Raw genomic sequence first — 19577 nt, 5'->3', positions numbered from 1 at the left:
CGAACCTTGTGCACACAGGTAACACACTTTGCACTAATATTTCTGGAAATGTAGGCCTAATTAAGATGAGCAAACTTGGCTCAAACTTGCTCTTTCAGGCTGGTAATTGACTTATGTCGCAACCATTAAAAGTGGTAAATTCAAACCAGGGTACATTCCGTGCAATGCGTAAAACGAATTTCAGTATGGCGTAAATAACCAGTATGTCAAAGACGTGTTATGCCAATTGCAATCTCTCTAGAAAAAAAAGGAAACACTGTGCTCTTCTTCATCTAAAAAAATAGAAAGACGGAATAGGATTTAAGTTGTTATGGATTCAATATCTGAGTATATCTGAATTTACGCCGCTTGACTGAACCTGTAATGAAATGGTTGTTTATCGTTCCTTAACCTGTAAGGGCGACCACTTCACTACAATGTTTGCAAGTTGAATTGTTTATTATCCTCGATGATAAATGAGCCTCAAGGTCGTTGTTCTGCTTTTCTTAATCTTAGAATTAATTGTACACCTTGACAACTGTAATTTCTGATTATATTGAAGCTTCTTTGAACGATTACATTTAAATAAAACATTGACACAGCAGCTACAGCACAAGGCTGCTGAAGCTGCAAGTATGTTGCAGCTATTAACTTAACACACAAATTGAGTGAATGACTCACGTAATATAGGCATGCAAAATTGTTATGTCACCTTTCATGAAAGCGGTTTCCGTAAACAACACAGTATAATATCTTCTAATCGTCACACACCTATAGGTCGTATCGAAGATAACTCACATGCCAGGGTGCATTCCGTACAATGTGTTTGCCAAAGGTCAGTTTGGAATGCATTACGAGTATACCAAAAATGTTATGCCAACACCGATTTAAAAAAGGCCCCCACTATTTCATCGAAAAAAAATCATGTGTTTAAAGCTATGTTTCACATTTTCAATCTTGTATTATGCAGAGCAATTGTAAAGCAATGTATTTATGCCAAGTTCTTGTTGCCTCGAACAGATGTCTGGATAACCTGCGACGTGCTTTTGTAAAAAAAATCTAAACACTGAAAAAAATGCGGATGTTAATAAAGTGAACCCACATCTCTATACACTCGTGTTTCATTACCTCATTTCTTACAGTTTCCTTCAGAATATGCTTACATCTGGTATTGACGTTCTATTCCTCCAATTGCTCAACTTTTGTAAATTAGCGAAGCAGTCCTTACTTTCGTCCAGATTGCATTTTTTTTCGACAAGATCCTGATTGTGTAGGCGTGTATCTGCTACAAATCATGTAAAAATGCATAAAATCTTTGTCCAAGATTGACTCAATGATGCGTATAATATATATTTTAGCCAAGTGCATGGTTATTTATACCTCATATTGTGCATTTTGATGTACTTAACGTGTGCTACTAAGTTTCAAAAAAGTTGCACTCGAGTGTGCCATTACCCAACTCTGCAAGCTAGACTATATTTACATATTTTGTAAATTAATGTTACTCAGTGCCCACTATTAGTACCAGCTTTGCTTTGTTTCACAGTGAGCTTGAAGTAGGAATACAGTAGTTGGGTTTTTGTTGTTGGCAAATACTGTTGAAGCTAAGACTTTTGCGATATAGGCAATAGCAAATTAAAAAGCAGAACTCTTACAACTGTGCTTCTGACAGCTACCACAAGTGACAGTGGTGTTGTCCCTGTTACAACACATTAAATTGGCCTTGGACTCTCCTGTATTAAAAGACAGGTACAAGTACACCGCTAAAGTAATAAATGGCAAATGTTCCTGGTGAAAGGCCTGATGATGGAGTAGGCCATGGTGAACAAGGTAGACATCAAAGATCCTTATCCACAAAAGGTGAATCGCTTTACCACACACTTGAAATCGAGAAAGGTGCATCTCCTGAAGACATCAAGAAAAAATACAGGTTTCTTTTGTTTATTTTTCAAAATATGTAAGTATATTTACCAGTGGTGGATCTAGAAAATCCTTGGCGGAAATTTGATGATTATAATTATTTGTGACATAACTTGAAGTGTGCTGTAGCTAATGTAGCTAAAATTGGTGCAGTTCATCTGTAAAGAGAACTTAAATTAAATTTCATAATAATGCTCGTCTTCTCTTGCCCGACGCACTATCAGAAATGAAGCATTGTCTTGGATGTTATTTTATCACAATGCATTTGTTATAAACAAATGTAAATGATTTTTGGATTTGAGAGAGATTCTCATACATAATCAAGTTTTCCTCTCCATAACTGTATCTCTGAATTGGAGCAAAAACGAATTGACACAAAGAGTACAATATTTTGCAGGGTTTAAGTATTCTCATCATCGCAATTAACCAAATAGGCAGTCTACAACAAACTTTTTTGACATATAGGCCATTTTTGCTGCTACCCATCTGCATATGTTTTTTATTCAACCTTGGAGTGAAGTGAAGCGAAACTACTGCTGGTGGTTATGGCCCTTGTGGAGCAGCATTCAGACTTTATTTGTTCTCAAAAACCACTGAGTTGTTCTTTGCATCTATGTTGAGCTACCCTATTTTATATAATAAATATTACATGGTCAAACGTCTAATTAGGCACACTTTTTTGGAAACTTCCCAATTACAAGTTTGCTTGTGCATCAACTTGCTTTAAGTCACACTTGGGTGGAAGATGGTACCTACACTTAGTGATAATAAAAGTTTTAAATAACAGCAACTACTTTTCGTGGAATTTGCAATTTGTACTGCGATTTTATTGCGAGCCTAAAACATCAAATTAGCCTCACTGGTTCCCAAACATACGCGGTGAGTATAGATGTTAAAAAAGCGATTCGCTCGATTTGTTTCACAAGGCACTTGCCAAATAAACGGGCAGACAATGCACAACTAAATACGATAACGTATAACTGTACTTTATGATTATTCTCGGTACCTAACTAGCTCAGAAATCAATTACTCACTTTGGTAAATCTGAAACTTTCTTTGTTTATTACTTCGTAGGCCTAATTCTGTTAAGTTGCAATGCCACTTACGTTGGAATTAAGACTCACTACTTTTTGGTAATTTGTATCATGTTTGGTGAAGATAAAATGTAAATATCGCAAATAGTATTGTCTACCAACAATAGAATGGCATGCTGTTAATATCGAAGTCAATTAAATTATCTGCCTCTTTGAATTTCTTGGCGTGTGGCCTTTTTCAACTTATTCTGTATCGGATGACCTTATTTAGGAACCCATATCGCGCTGTGCTAATGAGGTTTGCCTTCTTTAGTGAGATTTTGTTTTGCTGCATAAACAAGTTTACCCAGTGTCTACCTGGAAAATCTACCTTTTGCATAAAATGCTTCCATTCATGTTATAATTAGCTGCAATACTTCGTCAATTCCGTTTACCTTCAGAAAATTATCAACAGCATTTTTCATGTCCTCATCAGTCCACTGCGTTAAGTTTTTTTAAGTGGAACCCTCCTGTATCTTTCAGTTAAAACAGTCACCACTAAATTCTGACATTGCTAGGCTAGACTAAGTGTCTCCCCTAATCTTGATTAAGCCGTAAGAATAGTTGTGCCTTTTAGCGACAAGTACAATGTAGCTTTTCATCCACAATTCGAAAGTAGCGACCCACTTTTCATGTCTTGGTTAAATGTTTAAAGGCTTTGCCATCCTATCTCCTAGTTCAGTAAGTCTACTTTATTAGGTTTTTGCAGTGGACATGGGTGGAAATAAACTGCTTTATGAAACATATTTGACATATAAATTAAAGATTTACATTTTAAAAGCCACCAAAGAAAAAAAACTTATGTCACGCGAAGAGTCGTCTCAACACCACTCAGGTGACCTGCGTTTTTTAAATGTGCAAATCACAAAATGCGTACCAAATTCAAAGGCACGTTATTGCTTTTGACTCTGCGGAAGATTTAAAAATGTTTTACCTGTGATTGAAGACTAAGACCCTCCATTAGTAAATGACAGAAAAAATTTTCAAATTTACCAGTATAGAACGTGCCACAACAAAGTTCAGCCAGCCAATGCGAAACATGTTATTGGCCTAAAATCAATAGCCTGACAAAATACGTTCAGATGAGAAGGTCAGACCACATGCAATGAGCTTATATTTAGCATATGCTTAGATGAAAGATAGGTCAACAAAAGGACATAAAAGGCGATAATTTAGTTTGTTTGTTTGTTGTTGCAATACACGTGATTCCTCCTACATAACAACATCATGAAAACAAACTGTGCTACTATTTGCTTAAGGTTTTGTGTACAATTGACATCACTGACACAACTATTTCCCAAAGGTCCCGTTGATAGTTGAATTATTTGGATTCTAAATGTACTTTTGTTTACCGTGATGATCACATTCCAGTTTGATAGAAATAATTTTATATTAAACAGGGTGCGGCCTATACAAAAGATTTGAAGGTAGCTGTAATGTCAGTATATCACAGATTCACAGGCTGCATTAAATCCTGTAGTGCATCAAAGTCATCATCCCATTCCTAGGAGATAATTGTTTTAAATATACTTGCATAGATTGAAGGGTACCTGCGTACCATGATACTAGGGCACGAGGCAGTCCTTATCGATTTTTGCTCAACGAGCAGTCAGCATTGACTGGTCGGGAGAAAAGCATGGTACGTTCACACTTACGTTGGTCTGCGACAACACCAAGCAATAATATCGTAGTTGAGTGTGTTATTCATAGTAGCCTATATTTATATGCCTATATGAGTATATGTGTTAGTATCGGTTGCTGCAGTTTCGTATTTGGTCTCCACATGCAGGGCGGATGCAGATTTGCCTCCAGCAGGAGCAAGACGTCATCATCATGATAGCGTTGCAGACAAGCGAAACAGAAGCGTTTTGGGGTGAACATGAAACCTTGGGTTAGAAGTAGATAGCAGCATGAGATGTTCAACAAAATAATGCGAGAGCTCAGGCGTGTCTTCAGACTAGAGTTTGAGTCTTTAATTGGTCGAATCGCCTTGTGTTACTGTGGTCTTGTATGTACATCATTTGTGGGGTAGAAAGATTATACCGACTTCATCATTCTATTTGTAATATTTTATTTTATGCATAGTATATACCAGTAATTTCTTTATAGCTGTAAATTAAATGTGAAATGGGCATATAGGTTTTTCAAACGTTGTCAGCTATGTCATGTGCAACACTATAATGCGTAAAAGTAGTTAAGTGTATGCTGTATACTATAACAGTATAACATGCTCAAAAGTTTTTATGTATTGTGTTTGGTTTAAGATAACAATTTCTTTCTATATATTTTAGAAAACTTGCATTGAAATATCATCCTGATAAAAACCCAAACAACCCGGAGGCAACAGAAAAATTTAAGGAAATCAACAATGCAAATAAAATTTTACAAGACGAGAAAAAGAAAGAGATTTATGATAATTATGGATCAGTGGGTCTTTATCTTGCTGACCAAATTGGTGAAGATAATGTAAAAACGTACATGACATTACAGTCACCATGGGCAAAGGTACATAAGGCACATAATTATGGGCATGTAGATAGATCAATAGGCTGTCTACAATATTTATCTGAAGATGTGGTTTAATTTGGTTTAATTAATTGCTAACTTTTTACTTAATTAAATAAACATCATTTAAAAAATAAGTCATGACTATGGCATAACCTGTGTGCATTGATTGAACCATATGTTTTCTCAACTGTAGAGTTTTGTAATGCGCAAGAAGGAAGTAATGAAGCTCGCTAACAGGCGTTTTTATGAACATATTGTTAAAAACCATTTGTCTATTGGGAATAAGTTGAAATTGATTTCACACTTTCCTTTCTAGGCATTGGCTGCATTCTGTTGTTTAATCACGGGATGTTGCTGTTGTTGTTGTTGCTGCCTATGTTGCAATTGCTGTTGTGGAAAGTGCAAGCCAGACCTGGATGAGGACGACGGAATTGTTGATCCAGACGATTTAATGGAAGATGGTATGTACTTAACTTTAGCCCAAATACATAAATATAATATATGCAACTTAAAGCTTCACTATCTTCATACCTGGTCCCATCTTCCGCAGCATAACCACATGTTGTCAACCTGTTGGCCTTCAAAGCGTTTCCAATATGCTATTTCCTTATTACGTTGCCATGTGATGACGTTATCTTGTGCCTGTTAAAAACACATTCTGTTACATCTTACTATGTTAGCCATGCTAACACTCCCCTCTTTTCTAATCGTATTCTTGCTATTAGTTATTCCAAAGCTACCTTATTCACAATCCAATTTTCTTTTTAATTTCCGTGCAAATTTTAGAAAACATTTTTCTATGGTAAATGATTGGCATTACCATTTTTTTCCTGTTATTGTAATAAAAATATTCTAAGACTATTCTGTTAAGTTATTCTAAGATTACTCTGTTAAGTGCTTGCATTTTAAAGTAACCTTCCTTGATCTGTTCAGTTTATTAATCCAAATCATGCGTGTTAAAATAATTTAGCCTTAAAAATTTACTAGTACTTTGCACAAGCGTAAATGTCCTACGATCATGCGTCATGGGCTTATGGTTTTCCTTTCCATTTTACTTTATTGCAAATCATGCAAACTAAACTTCCCAATGCTGTCTGTAAAGCTGAGGTTAGAATGATTGTTGACCAAATTATAATTGCAACATGTTCAAGATGAACCGGATCACTATGTCCATCTGGTGTTGTTTCAAGTGTTATCCACATGAGATCAGATGCAATGTTGGTCTATTCGATTTTGGTTGAAATGAATAACCATTGGCAATGATTTCAACCCTGGCGAATGGTTCAATGACTGTTCGTCACCTTGTGTCTGAAATGGTCAAGCAATATCTATGTATTCTATTCATCTGCAAAAAATATCTTTCTCCTTGATTGGAAGGCGTCGCAGACTACAGAAATTTTTCTGGAATGCGTTATAAAGGCGTTCTGTAGTGTTCAAATTTCGTCTGTATTCTTTCCAGGTCTGCTTTTAGAATTGTTTCACTGTCTGTGCTGCCGATTCTTGTGCCTCAGTGTACTGAGCTCGCAAAGCTGACAATCACCTGTCATGTAGTCAGGCCTTGTTCTTTGCTTAAAAAGATTTTTAAGTTTTTGTTTTCACCAAGAAGTTCATATCTCACTGCTTTTCGCCAATCCGACCTGTTTTCACTTGCATGCAGTGATGCATGCAGGTGCTAGGAGTGCTGATTTAAACAGTACCCATTTTGTGTTAATTTACTAGATGTGGTCACAGATCCCTGATGTGGGCTGACATGTTGCCTGCATTTTTCCTTTTTACCACAAAAGAAGTGATTTTGGCTGAAAGGGCACAAAAATCGATAAGTGTACGCTGTTGTGCACTCTTTCCGTAGCAGGTATATTTGTGCACATCTTTGTGTTGGATAAGTGTTTTCATAATGCTAAGACTATTGTTGCAACATAGCTGCAGGCGACACCTTTCAAGGCTTTCATTCTCAGTACCATCTGCATCTTAATGCTTTTCGATCGCACCCTCCCTTTTACAGTTTTCATATTCAGCATGTGCATTAAAGTCATCCAATAAAAGATTCAGTTGTCACTATCTTCTGCAGGGCAGCCTGAACTTACACGCAAACTCGAGATATTGTACTATTGAATTTGTGGCATACATCGTTGTATAAAACAGATTTCATCTTTTCAATTTCTGCTTTAACTTCATCATGCGCACTCGGTTACCCTAAGGAATGCAACCGTCTCCACAGTTCACCATCCGGGAATACGCATACCAATTTCTAGTTGTTAGCCTTTTGCTGATTCATAAGTGAATATACAATCAATCAATACCACAATACAATCATTCCCACTGGTCATCATGTGTGGCGATTACAATTGTGGGCTTCTGATTACAGGCAGCTTATGATAAAGAATGCCACTTTGATTTTGAATGAGCCCCTCTGCCTAAAGCTCGAATGCATTCCTTTTTAGCCCATGCAGCCAACAATAGAGTACGATAGACATTCTTGTCCGTATTCATAGATGTTCTTTTTAGACCAATATTAGGCTGACCTCTTACTTTTCACCTGTCTTGACATGGGTAATGCTTCCGGTTCCTCTAGCATAGTATGAAAGATCAAGGCAATGAAGCTGCTCTGCCATGACAAGGCAGTAGTCTATAAAGGAGCTCACACACTCAAACTCTCAACTTTTTAATATGAATAGAATTCTTTTGTGTACCCTATTGCTCAGACTATATTGAAACACAATACGCATGAAGTGACATATATGTGAACTGTTGCTATGTGTGTATGTACAGTACATTGTTTTATAAATATGATTGCAGTAGCATGATGCTGTCATTGTCTGTCTGTTATTGTTATTAGCAAAGTATTATGACATTTTCTTGCATAGACAATGTCTTTTGCCTATACCCTTACAAAGTCAGCCCAATTTCAAAACTTAGTGGTTTTCCTTTTATGACATTATAAAGATCACAAACAATAAACTGTAAATAGTTTGAAATGCCAATTTGGAAAAGGGAATAGCAAGATGAAAGATTTATGACATGTTTAAAATTGTTAAAACATTTGCAGTGAATGATACAAAGTGATGATGTTAATAAATGGCTATGATTTTAGCATTAGTTATTGTTGTGGCAGGTCAAACTGGTGCTACATATCAAAGCACTACTGATGATCCAATAACTGCTCAACCTGTAGGAAGCCAATAAAATAGGTGATACTGCATGAATAGTTATGAAACACTAACACATTGAGTGTTTCAAACCACACTTATAGTAGCCATGAATTTTCTGGTTGGTGTAACGAGGTAATTTCTTTTTTGATTAATTGCTGATTTTCATTATTTCACTGGTTTGGCTGTCTGCTGTGACGCTTGATATGAAAGTGCATGTTGTGCATGATTTTCTTTTAACATATGCAGGAGTATTATTGCAAATTATTAAGGAGGATAGCAAAACATATTTTAATTCACTTAAAAGTTACGGATATAAGGAAATTGATTACAAGTATATACAATAGTACATAGACTGACTGTATCATGAAAAGTTAAAGATTTCTTAAAAACATTCGATCTGATTAAAATGCTTTCAAAAAAGTAGCCAATTTTAAAAGGAATGGCATCCTTTTCCAATTACCAGTACATGATTTGCAAATAAAATTTTGTATGTCAGTGGATTAGAAGAAAATGTTGAAATCATCTACACACTGCCTTACTTCTATGTGATATCAATTACAAGGAAAACATACAATAAAATTTGATATTATATAAATTTTCGGTATGTTTTATGCATCGACAGAAAAATAGTTTTTGTTTTGTGAAATAGTGGAGTGTTAGCTGGATGCTGGATTTTTTTGGCCCACTACATAATTTCCTTTGACTGGCTTTCACTACCCATATCGCTATGTTTAATTTATGAGAGGAGACGTTTTGATAAAAAAGACGGTCCTATGAGATGCTGCAATTTCTTTCTCCTCTTTTTTTCACTCAATGTTTAGGTTTTTGTTGTGCATTCTTAAGTGATCTATTTGGTTCCGAGAAAAAATTTTTGCAGTTATTCCCTTGTTATTCAGAAAAAGGCTTTAGAATTAAATTCACAGATTCATGGTCTGCCGACGTCGAGTGCAAGTGTGACATAGGAAATGCTCGGTGACTGGCTGGAGGCCAAAATGCCAATTTATCGAAGAAACTCTTGTTTATAAAACTCATAAAAAATACCAAAAACTCATTCGATCGTTTATAATCTGACTTGGCCAAGTTTACTAAGGTTCATCAAGATCAAATTAAAATTTAATGCCAACTTCAATTTGCGCATGCAAGATCTAAATGTTACATATACAGCTGTGTTTACCTGAATGAAAGGTATTGATGTTGTTGTTAGCCTACACTGGCGATGATGAATTATTGTAATTTTGCTGTAATTAAAGACTTCTTTTAGGAAATTTAAAATTCACCCTTATATTACACCTTTGAAATTAAAAAATATTTCATTTTGAAACAGGGAAAGAGCCATCATAGTCTGTGATTGTCGCCCTCACTGCTATTCTCAATTTTAATGTGCAATCAAACTTATGTTGTTAGACATTTGACTCCATGATGTAGTAGCAATATCAACCAATATTAATTTTTTTCTTACTTAATTACATAATATTAAAAAGCTATTGTAGTAATGATGGTGTTACATTACAGTTGAAGTGATGTTGTCATAACTGTAGATTTTCAAAAGAAACGCCAGAGATAAAAATCAACCTCAACCTCAACTGACCTATAAATTACCCATTATTCAATTTATTTGGTTTCAGTAAACAGAATAATTTGTGTGGCTTGTTAAATGTAAAACCCACTTTATAATGTTTTCATTCTTTTTCGTCTTCTTATGAGCTGGAAAATAATAAGGGCATATTGTTGAACTTCATATCTGTTTTTCATCTGTATCGCTCTACTTGTGGAACAAAAGTTGCGTATTATTTAAGTTTAATTTTTCACCTACATCTAACGCAGTAAGATAACCTAATTCAAAACAGTTTCCTATGCGGAATTTATTTAAACATTTCTAAAACGTACTAATGCACCCTTGACAACTCAACTGTACTGTCTAATTTTACTTTTGTAATAATATTAGTGATTTTTATGTAATAGTAATTTTTTATGGCCTGTAATTACTTGATTGGGTTTATTTTTAAGATTTCCTCATAATTTTTTGTTTCGTCTTTTTTATGTCCTATAATTTGGGCAATGCCATGTATTATCTTAAAACTTATTCGCCATCTTGTTTGTATGTTTGATAGATGCTGATTTTTATATCACAGTAATTAACACAAAGCTGAACAGAATACACATACAGAAATTTTCATACAACGTGTCAAAAATATTTGCATTTTACCAAACTGATCCTGATTAATTTCCAAATACACATCAAAATCCACAATAGATTAGTAGGCCTATGTTTCTCTCACATGTCTATATATTTTTTTTCTCTTCCACTGTCATCTATCCTGCAGGAAAGGGTAAGCAGATGTGGCCTGAGATGCTTTTCTGAGGTTTATTATACCCAACATTTAATCAGTTCTTCCTTGTGTCACATAGTCACGTTATTTACAAAGAAATGCTCATGAAAATTCAACCTCCTGGTGAAGAAAGTAAATCCAAGTTATTGCATTCCGACTTGAATGTATTAAAAACCATTTTGCGAGTTTAATAAACTTGAATTTTATCTTCCTGAAATTGGTTTGTCAAATAATTTGAATTAATTATGTTTACTGCTTTCTGTTTTTCTTGGCCTTAAATGCTTCAGTCGTTTCCACTTCTCAACTGACTTGTAGAGAAATGCTGATTGTAATTTACAAAGTGTTTTCCTAATTTTTTGTAAAAACTAAAAACCTACCTTTTGTAAGGTCTTTTGGTAAATGTGTTGTGTTTTACATTGGATGATTAAATATTATGAATGCAGTTGCTAAAATACGTTGCCTTCATGTTCATCCATTTTCTTAATTTTTAGATGAAAACGAATCGTCACCAGTGACTGCACAACCACAGAGTTCTGCATCCACTGAACCTTTGGTTGTTGAACAAAGCACAAATGAAAAAGAACCCTTAGCTTCGACAGACTATGTTGGTTATCAAACAAATGATTAATTTTGTAAAACTGAAATAATGTGTTGTTTGGAATCCAGAAAATTGCAGGAAATTTTTCAAACAAAGAATATTGTGCATAAAGGTATAGTGCAAACGTGTAGAAAATTAATGTTGTAATGACAACCATCTGATCTGATGAATTTATTAAATTGTGGAATTTGTCTATGTTGCAATACTTTATATTGCTATGGCTTTAGGTGCAAATGTTATTGTGATGAATTAGCTTCAATTTGATGTATAGGAAATCTTCTATTAAGAATCCATTTCTTTCGTCTTTCATTGTAATTGCGTTGTCAATGTCAACTGTATTTGCTTATATCTGCTGAAAGATTTTTTGTCTCTGTTAACATTTCAATTGATAAATATTTACTCCTTTTTCATTACAGTGTTTCATGTAGTGCTATTTAAGGGAGTTATAAAATTATGTGCATATTTTGCATGCTTGGCACTTTAATTGTTATATATGAATCTAATGTGTTGGTGCATTGTGCCATTTTATGCACCAATATATTATTTCACTCCATTATCACATTCACAGCACTGCAACGACATACTAAGTTGTCTTACTTGTCATGTCCATACTAGTGAAGGTAGCAAAACCTGTTAAAGATTCATTATATTCAATTTGTTGGACCAATATGTCAATGTCTTTACAATAACTTACACATTACTTGCTCAAATAATTACAGAATTTGATTTCTGTATCAACTGCGGTACATTTATGCAAGTCCCGTTTGTTATAAGGCATTTCATAACATTTTGGGTTGTCACTCCTTACTAATTTTTGTTACAGAACTTATTATGTACAGTTGTTAAAAATGCTGAACCTCTGTTGTCATATTTAATATTTGAACACTTATTTATCATTTTTATAGTTGAAAGTTATATGTCTGTGTAACTGAATTGTAAGTTAATCAAATAAATAATTTCCATGTGTAATTTACATTCCTGTAAAATAGACAAATAAAGTAAAATATAATAAGTAAACATAAACATAGTAAAAATAAGTAAACAATAGGTTTTTATTTTTTTGTAAAATTTGAAAACATGTGTAGGTGTTATACGACTTCTTCTAAACCATGCTTACCCACATATCCAAATGGTAACATAAAACTATCCATGTGAGATAGTTATAACAGTTTCAATATAAACCACAATGAAACATAGAACCGTTACCTAATTGAAAGTGGTTCTGGCTGGCATTTACAGGAAAGATAAAGTTGCAATCTTTTATAATTTCAATAGAGCTTGTAATGCTAATGGTCATTGAGCATCATCGTTAGTACGAGATAGAAATGATTGTTTTGCTGTATGTACTGGCTGTTATCAAGGCCCAAGGGTAAGGCTAGACAATAAGTTTAAGTTAACAACAAACCAAGAAACTTGGTTCCTACATAAAGCTTTTTTGTTAAACAAGTGACAAAAAAAGCTTTAAACCAGGAGTGCCAGACCAGAGTCAACATCGCAGATCCACGAACATTGTGTTCAGTGTTTTTTCCTATTTCTCTCTTACTAATCCCGAATTTTTTAAATCCTCCCCATCATAAATTTGTAGTAACTTAAAAAACATTGTGATATCACAATGAGATTTACAAAGCAAACTTAACTCAAATGAATGCAAATGCGCTCCAAACCCTGAAGAAAAATTTTAATTTTTTTTCCACGAAGACACATTTAGCCTATTTTGAAATGTAATTACTGCCTACACACTTCATCTATTTGGTAAACAACATGCTGTTAATAAAACGATCCGGGCTCTGAAACAATAAAACCTAAATTCTGCTCTTTGTTGGGGTAAACACCACAAATTGTACCTCTCGGACACATAAAGAAAACCTCAAACAACTATAGGTCAGCATTTGAATCAGTTGATTGTGGGATTCTTTTTGTACCTAAGGTATAGTTATCATTTGAGTATTATTCAAAGTTAACTACTTTTCAACTTAGCAAAGCAAGTACTAAATACAGTTGTGTTGATTAAAGACCACACAGTCAGTCAGGCTGGAGCATTGTTACAAACAAATGTATTGACACATCATAATAACATAACAGAAAAATAACATGCAATGCCTGATTATAAATTAACCAGCAGCACTATTAAAAGAGCAGCTCATAAGAAGCTTATGTTACAATACCGTTATAAATATTATTAAAAAGGGTACAATTGATGTACGTTTATTTACAATATCTCTGAAATACAGCTCAGCTTCTTTGGGTCTGATATATATAACACCTGCCGTACTCAAAGCTTAGTTAACATTCATGCTATGTTGAAGCTAATGTTACAATGATTTTATGAATTGTTTTGGAGTTGGAAATACAGCTTTACGATTATCATCCAAGCCTAGGGTAGTGCATGAAAAGAAACCGAATCCATCGTGCCAAACGCTTGATTCATTTGAATCGATTAAATTCAAGGAAATTATGCATAAATGTCTGCATAATTATACAATTTAATTTTAATAATAGTACAAAATCCAGTAAAAATTGAATTAAATTACTTATTTTAATATTTACTCAATCATTTGCTAGACGTAATGAACCCCGTGCCACAAAACAAACAGTTACAAATAAAAAATTATTTTTCTTTAAGCTCTCACGGTCGACTTGGAATCAGTCCATGATCGACCAGTTGGGCACACCTGCCTAAAACAATAGAAGTATCAAGAAGTTACATTTAACGCAATTATCAGAAAGAGCAAACACAAAGTTCACCTAACATGACATGCATGAAATAAAGAAGATCAACCAGGAGGCCAGTTCATTTGCCTGCCACCCATCACATGGATGTGCAAGTGGTAGACAGACTGGGAGCCTTCAACTCCATCATTAATGACAATTCTGTAACCTTTCACCAGATGCAATTGGCTGGCCACTTTTTTGGCAGTAATTAGTAAGTGACCTATAGATGCATACAAATGTGAAGGGAGATTTATGTTCAAATCCAATCAGTCTTATAAATCTAAACACATGTATTTTTTTAACATGGTTGATATACATGTTTTTCTTTTTATAAGTATAGCCAACTCGATTTTTTGCAAAAACATACATATTTGCACATGTGCATAATAACCAGCCATGTTTATTAAGATGCACACTAATTGATATCCCTATTTATGCAAATACACACCTTTGTCTGCCATTCATTTTCGAATCTTTTGTGGTAGTGAGTTAAATATTGTAAAATTGCATTCATTATTCCTATATATTTCATATTTCAGCATAATTTGAGTCTCAAAATTGCAGAATGCTAAGCATAATCAAGCCTTCAAAATTTCATATCCTCATAAAAGAAAAACATGTATCATACTTCAGCACTAAGAAGTTGCCAAATGTAAGCCCAAGTTAACAAATCATTGCACAATAAATTAGCTGTAACAGTTTTTATAAATAACAAAGTATTCAAATAACAAAGTATACAAATACAACCCAGAAAGTTTCATCAATATTACCTAGCAGGACCAAATGATCATCACGTGCTTGACTCAGCTGTGGAATATTTTCTTTTGGTATGACAAGTGCATGAATTGGTGCTTGTGGATTTACATCATGGAATGCCAAGCACTTTATTAAATGCAAAAAAGACATAATGCTACGCAATAAAATAAGCACTTGTAAAACTTCACAACATGAGCTTGAAATTATTATTTATAATTGTCAGCTCAATAACAGAGCAGTTAAAACACCAGGCTCACAGTGATGCAAAATAATGTTTGATACCTAGCGGCACTACCATTGTAATGCTTTAAGCAAGGCATTAGTGATGTTCACTCCTGCTAAGTGGTCTCAGTAAACATTTCCAAATTTGTGCAAGGCCATAAAAAACTAAACAATACAGAACAATCAGAAATTGCATACATACAATATCAACAACTGGGGCTCAAGTGTTGATAAATTGTCACCAACTTTAATTCGTTCAAAGACTTTCATTATTCCAAGGTTAAATATTCTGATACTATACTAAATCAAATAAAATCAACTTAATCTTTCATGTACCGTACCTGATCATCTTCATATATAATCTCTGCTGGTATAGATTTGTCAATAATTTTGCTGAAAATTGTGGGTTCATAGTTGTTGCATTTTTCAGCAGCAGCAATTTTTGCTTTGCTTACTTCATCATGTTCATATCGCTAAACAAAAATAATATACTCTAAAATCACAATCAAGGTAGACGACCATGCGCAACAGATATTGATATGACAAATTTATTAACATAAAAATGTTAGTTTCTAACATTCCAAGTCATAACACCAAAAATATAACTAACATGTTGCTGAAATGCCGTCAGTGGATTGTAGGTAGGTTGAATGGTTTTAAAAATAATTGATGTGTTCCGGCTCAAAAGACTCCACAGCTTCCGGGACATGTTGCTTTGTTTTGCTTGCTTTTACCCACAAGTCAGAAATCGAAACAGGAAATAAAACTTCAGTTAACAGATTTCATGTAACAAATTTCAGAACACATGACACAAGTCGCTCCTAGTTAAAGATACGGCTGCCACTATTACACCGGAAAATATTGAGCGCTTGAAGCTATCTTTCACGGTTTCTTGTTTACCTAACGTAAATGTTACAGTATAACATACCAACCTGAATTTACCTTCTAATCTAATTTCAATAAAATCCTAAATAACTAAAATCAACTTTTTGCAAACCGATTTTCTTATCGTAAGTGCCTAACTTTAACAACAGGCTGTGGGACTTACTTTTGGTGAAATAGTTACTTTCTAAATATAGGTCAGTAGATGATTAGGAGAACTTAGATTGGTGTGGTATGATGATGTTTATCCTTGGTAGGGGTGCACAATACAGAATATCGAATCTTAGAGATTCGAATCTCAATGTATTCGAATCTTATTTGCAGTTTATTTTCGGATATCAGGATTCGAAAATAAATCTGTTAAATGAACAGTGTGCGACGTTAAACAAATGTAAAGTTGATATTTTCCGTCTTGCGCGCCGCCTTTTTTCTTCATAGACTGTTTGTTCCAAGCGCCTATTTTCTTCCTTCATAGGGTTCACGCAGTTATCAGAACTGCAGACACGCAGTGCGTTCCCGTACGAGTAAATAATTTGTCCTGCCTAGATTTTAGTTTAATCATCCGTAACGCAAAACAATGAAGCCAACGAAAAAGCTGAAGTTTGCACGCGCTGCATGTGTGTGCGGGCGAATGATTCATTACGTGTGCTGTGCTGTACAGTGCAGTCGCGCGCGCATTGATTCACTCACCAACCATGCGCTTGAGATTCGTAAACAAGTAAGCAGTAGACTGTATGTAAGTGTAGAGGAATAAGGTAATCTATTATCACTGCGTCATGTCGACTGGTCGTGGGCGAAAAAAAAGTTCCAGCGTGTGGGAACATTTTTGTAAGCCAGATGAAAAGAATAGCGTGGTTTGTCGCCATTGCAAGGCAATTTTATCATATTGCAACAGTACTGGCAGTCTGTTGAAGCACTTGAAGAAAAAGCATGTGTTCTTAAATATCAGCGGAATTGAAGGCAGTCTCTCTGCAAGCGCAAATAACAACAGTAGGAAGTAGGAACAACACCAGTAGGAATTACAACAGTCCAAGGACTCGTGGAAGAACTGTTACCTCTAAAGGTGGCCAGTGACTTTATTGAAGGAGATAAATATGTGACAACTGCAGCCATTATACCATTAATTAAAGGGCTGTTGAGTAACTACTCAAGCTCCTTCTCTACAAGCAGTGCTAGTGTGCATATTTCTGCATTTAGACAAAAGATTAAATCTGCTATAGAATGCAGATTTAGCTTTGCTGTTGCATCTGATGATGTTCCATTTCCATCTTTATTTGATATGGCAACATGGCTTCACCCAGCATACAAAGAAAAGTATTTTAAACCGCATCATGCAACAAGGGTTCGCCTGCATTTAAAATCAGAAATGATTTCTGACACAACCATAGCAGTGATAGCACCACCCCATAATCCCATTCCTGTTGGCGACAGCACCACCAGTTCTGTTTCCATGATGGAAAATTTGTTTAATTTAGGAATGGAGGTGCAACAAAGCAACCAAGAAGATGCAGATGATAAGGGAGCTGACATTGACACTATCATAACTAATGAGGTTTCAGCCTACCTAAAAGAGAGCTCCAATAAAACAGACGTGTTGGAGTATTGGAACTTAAAAAAAAAGAATTCCCTATGTTGTACAACATTTGCCAGAAATACCTTTCGCTGCCAGCATCATCTGCAGCATCAGAAAGGTGCTTCTCCAGCGCAGGGCTAACTGCAACCGTCCTGAGATCTCGACTTACCGAAAGTCACTTAGAAGCACTGAATATCCTACATTGCAACAAGCAGCATCTTGATTAATTCTATGATTCGATGTGTAAATGTGTTACCTCCGAAAAGTATGGTATTAAGACTGTTGGTAGTGCAGGTGGCAAGAACTACACGGCTCTATGCTTGAATATGAATCATATGATGCTTGATTTAGCATATGTTATACTGTTTGTCATGTGATACTAATACCATTCAAAATAATGTACAAATATTTTTGCTTTTTGTTCGTTATTATTTGGAAAAAATTGCCGCGTAATTTCAGAATAGATTCGAAATTCTGGATTCGAAATTAAGTATTCTAGAATAGCCAGGTATTCTGTATTGTGCATCCCTAATCCTTGGACTGAGGAAAGTCTTTGCACAACTTAAACCCGGGGATAATTCCTCATCGCAAGAGCTCTGGTTACCGAGCTAGCCTTTGTGTAAGTTTTGATTGCCACGCATTTTTTGTTCTGGTCTTCTGATTTTTTTTATAGTAATGCCCGGATTTAGTACTGCCATGTCCATTGAACAGGAGCAAGTGTCATTAATGTCATGCCCAAGGGCATTACAATGGTATGGCGCCACAGGATATCGAACATGGAACATGAACCGCATCGCACAAGGCCAGCGATTGAAACACTCGGCTACTGAGTAGATGACCTGTTGATCTTACAAGGAAGACTTGTGTTACTATGGTATGTTATAACATTTGAGTTTATAAAGTTAACTACAAATCGTAAGAAATATGTTTTCTTCCAACGAAATAACCTAGAGACAGTCATGGGCTCATTGGAAAAGTGATCTTATGATAGTCTAAGACTAAATGTTAGACCTAGCCTAGAGTCCCAATCCTATAATTAAACTCTAAGTCTAAGAAGACATGAGGGTCTGCATACCAGGCCTTCTTATATTAGGTTCTTACAGAAGTTCTTATAGTGGTCTATGTGTAGTGTACATAGTGTATAGACCCTTTGCGAGTTACGAGTGCCATATGTTTTAGGTTCTACGATCGCTTATAATGAGCAATGAAAATAGTCGACCAACTGTAATTCTTTTTTAAATTACAAGTGTTCAGGGCATCACATTGTAATGATTTCGCTCAAGTGAGTTTCATATTAATTCTTTTGCGCAATAAAGAAAAAAATTTGAAAATATGTTGCCTAGGCCTAGTTCAGAGGTCGGCAACCTTTAGCATTAAAAGAGCCAATGTTCCCAAGTTTATTTAAATTAAGACCTATTCGGAGCCATAACATGTAACTGTCGAGTTGGCCACTAAAACAAAAGGTAATTATAGCCTACACTTCATGCAGAATTTCTTAAAATTTTTGCTTTGTACATGCGAATATTCTGTAATTTCAACAAACAAAACCCGACTATTAAACACAACACTTTCAAATAATCATTTATTCCACCCAGCTAATGCGATATTTGCTTCTGAATTTCACTGCACAGCACATCTACATTAGCGTGATAAGATGACACTTTGAGTTTCATCTGGGACTGCAAGCTCTCATCTGTTAGGCGTGAGCGTTGTTCATTATTTAAGTAATTCATGACCGAAAAGCTTTGTTCGCATAAATATGTTGATCCAAATATCGACAGAACTCCAAATGCATATTTTTTCATGTTCATGTAAGAGTCAGGTATGGCATTCCACGTATCGAACACGAGCTTGTCTGGTTTTTGAAGCTTTTCA

At 35.0% G+C, this 19577-nt stretch overlaps 2 protein-coding genes across 4 annotated transcripts; one reads left to right on the top strand and one right to left on the bottom strand.

The window, feature by feature from the left end:
* The first annotated feature begins 1521 nt into the window (after window positions 1-1521).
* LOC143454599 (dnaJ homolog subfamily C member 5-like) lies at window positions 1522-12526 on the top strand. Of its 2 annotated transcripts, XM_076955021.1 has the most exons (5): window positions 1522-1909; window positions 5264-5477; window positions 5797-5941; window positions 8593-8668; window positions 11451-11583. In XM_076955021.1, the coding sequence occupies exons 1-4, from the start codon at window positions 1755-1757 to the stop codon at window positions 8661-8663; spliced, it is 585 nt and encodes a 194-aa protein (XP_076811136.1). In that variant the 5' UTR covers window positions 1522-1754; the 3' UTR covers window positions 8664-8668; window positions 11451-11583. The 2 variants fall into 2 exon arrangements, with proteins under 2 accessions (XP_076811136.1, XP_076811135.1); XM_076955020.1 differs by lacking the exon at window positions 8593-8668 and having other exon boundaries at window positions 11451-12526.
* A 1068-nt stretch (window positions 12527-13594) lies between these two features.
* Window positions 13595-18172, bottom strand: LOC143445342 (adenosine 5'-monophosphoramidase HINT1-like). Of its 2 annotated transcripts, none has more exons than XM_076944392.1 (5): window positions 15858-18172; window positions 15589-15720; window positions 15040-15151; window positions 14303-14489; window positions 13595-14229 (listed from the first exon to the last, which is right to left on the bottom strand). In XM_076944392.1, exons 1-4 carry the CDS (start codon window positions 15954-15956, stop codon window positions 14332-14334), a joined length of 501 nt encoding a protein of 166 aa, XP_076800507.1. In that variant the 5' UTR covers window positions 15957-18172; the 3' UTR covers window positions 13595-14229; window positions 14303-14331. The 2 variants fall into 2 exon arrangements, with proteins under 2 accessions (XP_076800507.1, XP_076800498.1); XM_076944383.1 differs by having other exon boundaries at window positions 13595-14233; window positions 15858-18168.
* Window positions 18173-19577: the final 1405 nt, after the last annotated feature.

Source organism: Clavelina lepadiformis, chromosome 1 (assembly GCF_947623445.1).
Source record: "Clavelina lepadiformis chromosome 1, kaClaLepa1.1, whole genome shotgun sequence".
Classification (NCBI taxonomy): Eukaryota; Metazoa; Chordata; class Ascidiacea; order Aplousobranchia; family Clavelinidae; genus Clavelina; species Clavelina lepadiformis.
Note: the sequence above shows the minus strand (reverse complement) of the source record. Positions and strands in the feature narration are given on the sequence as shown.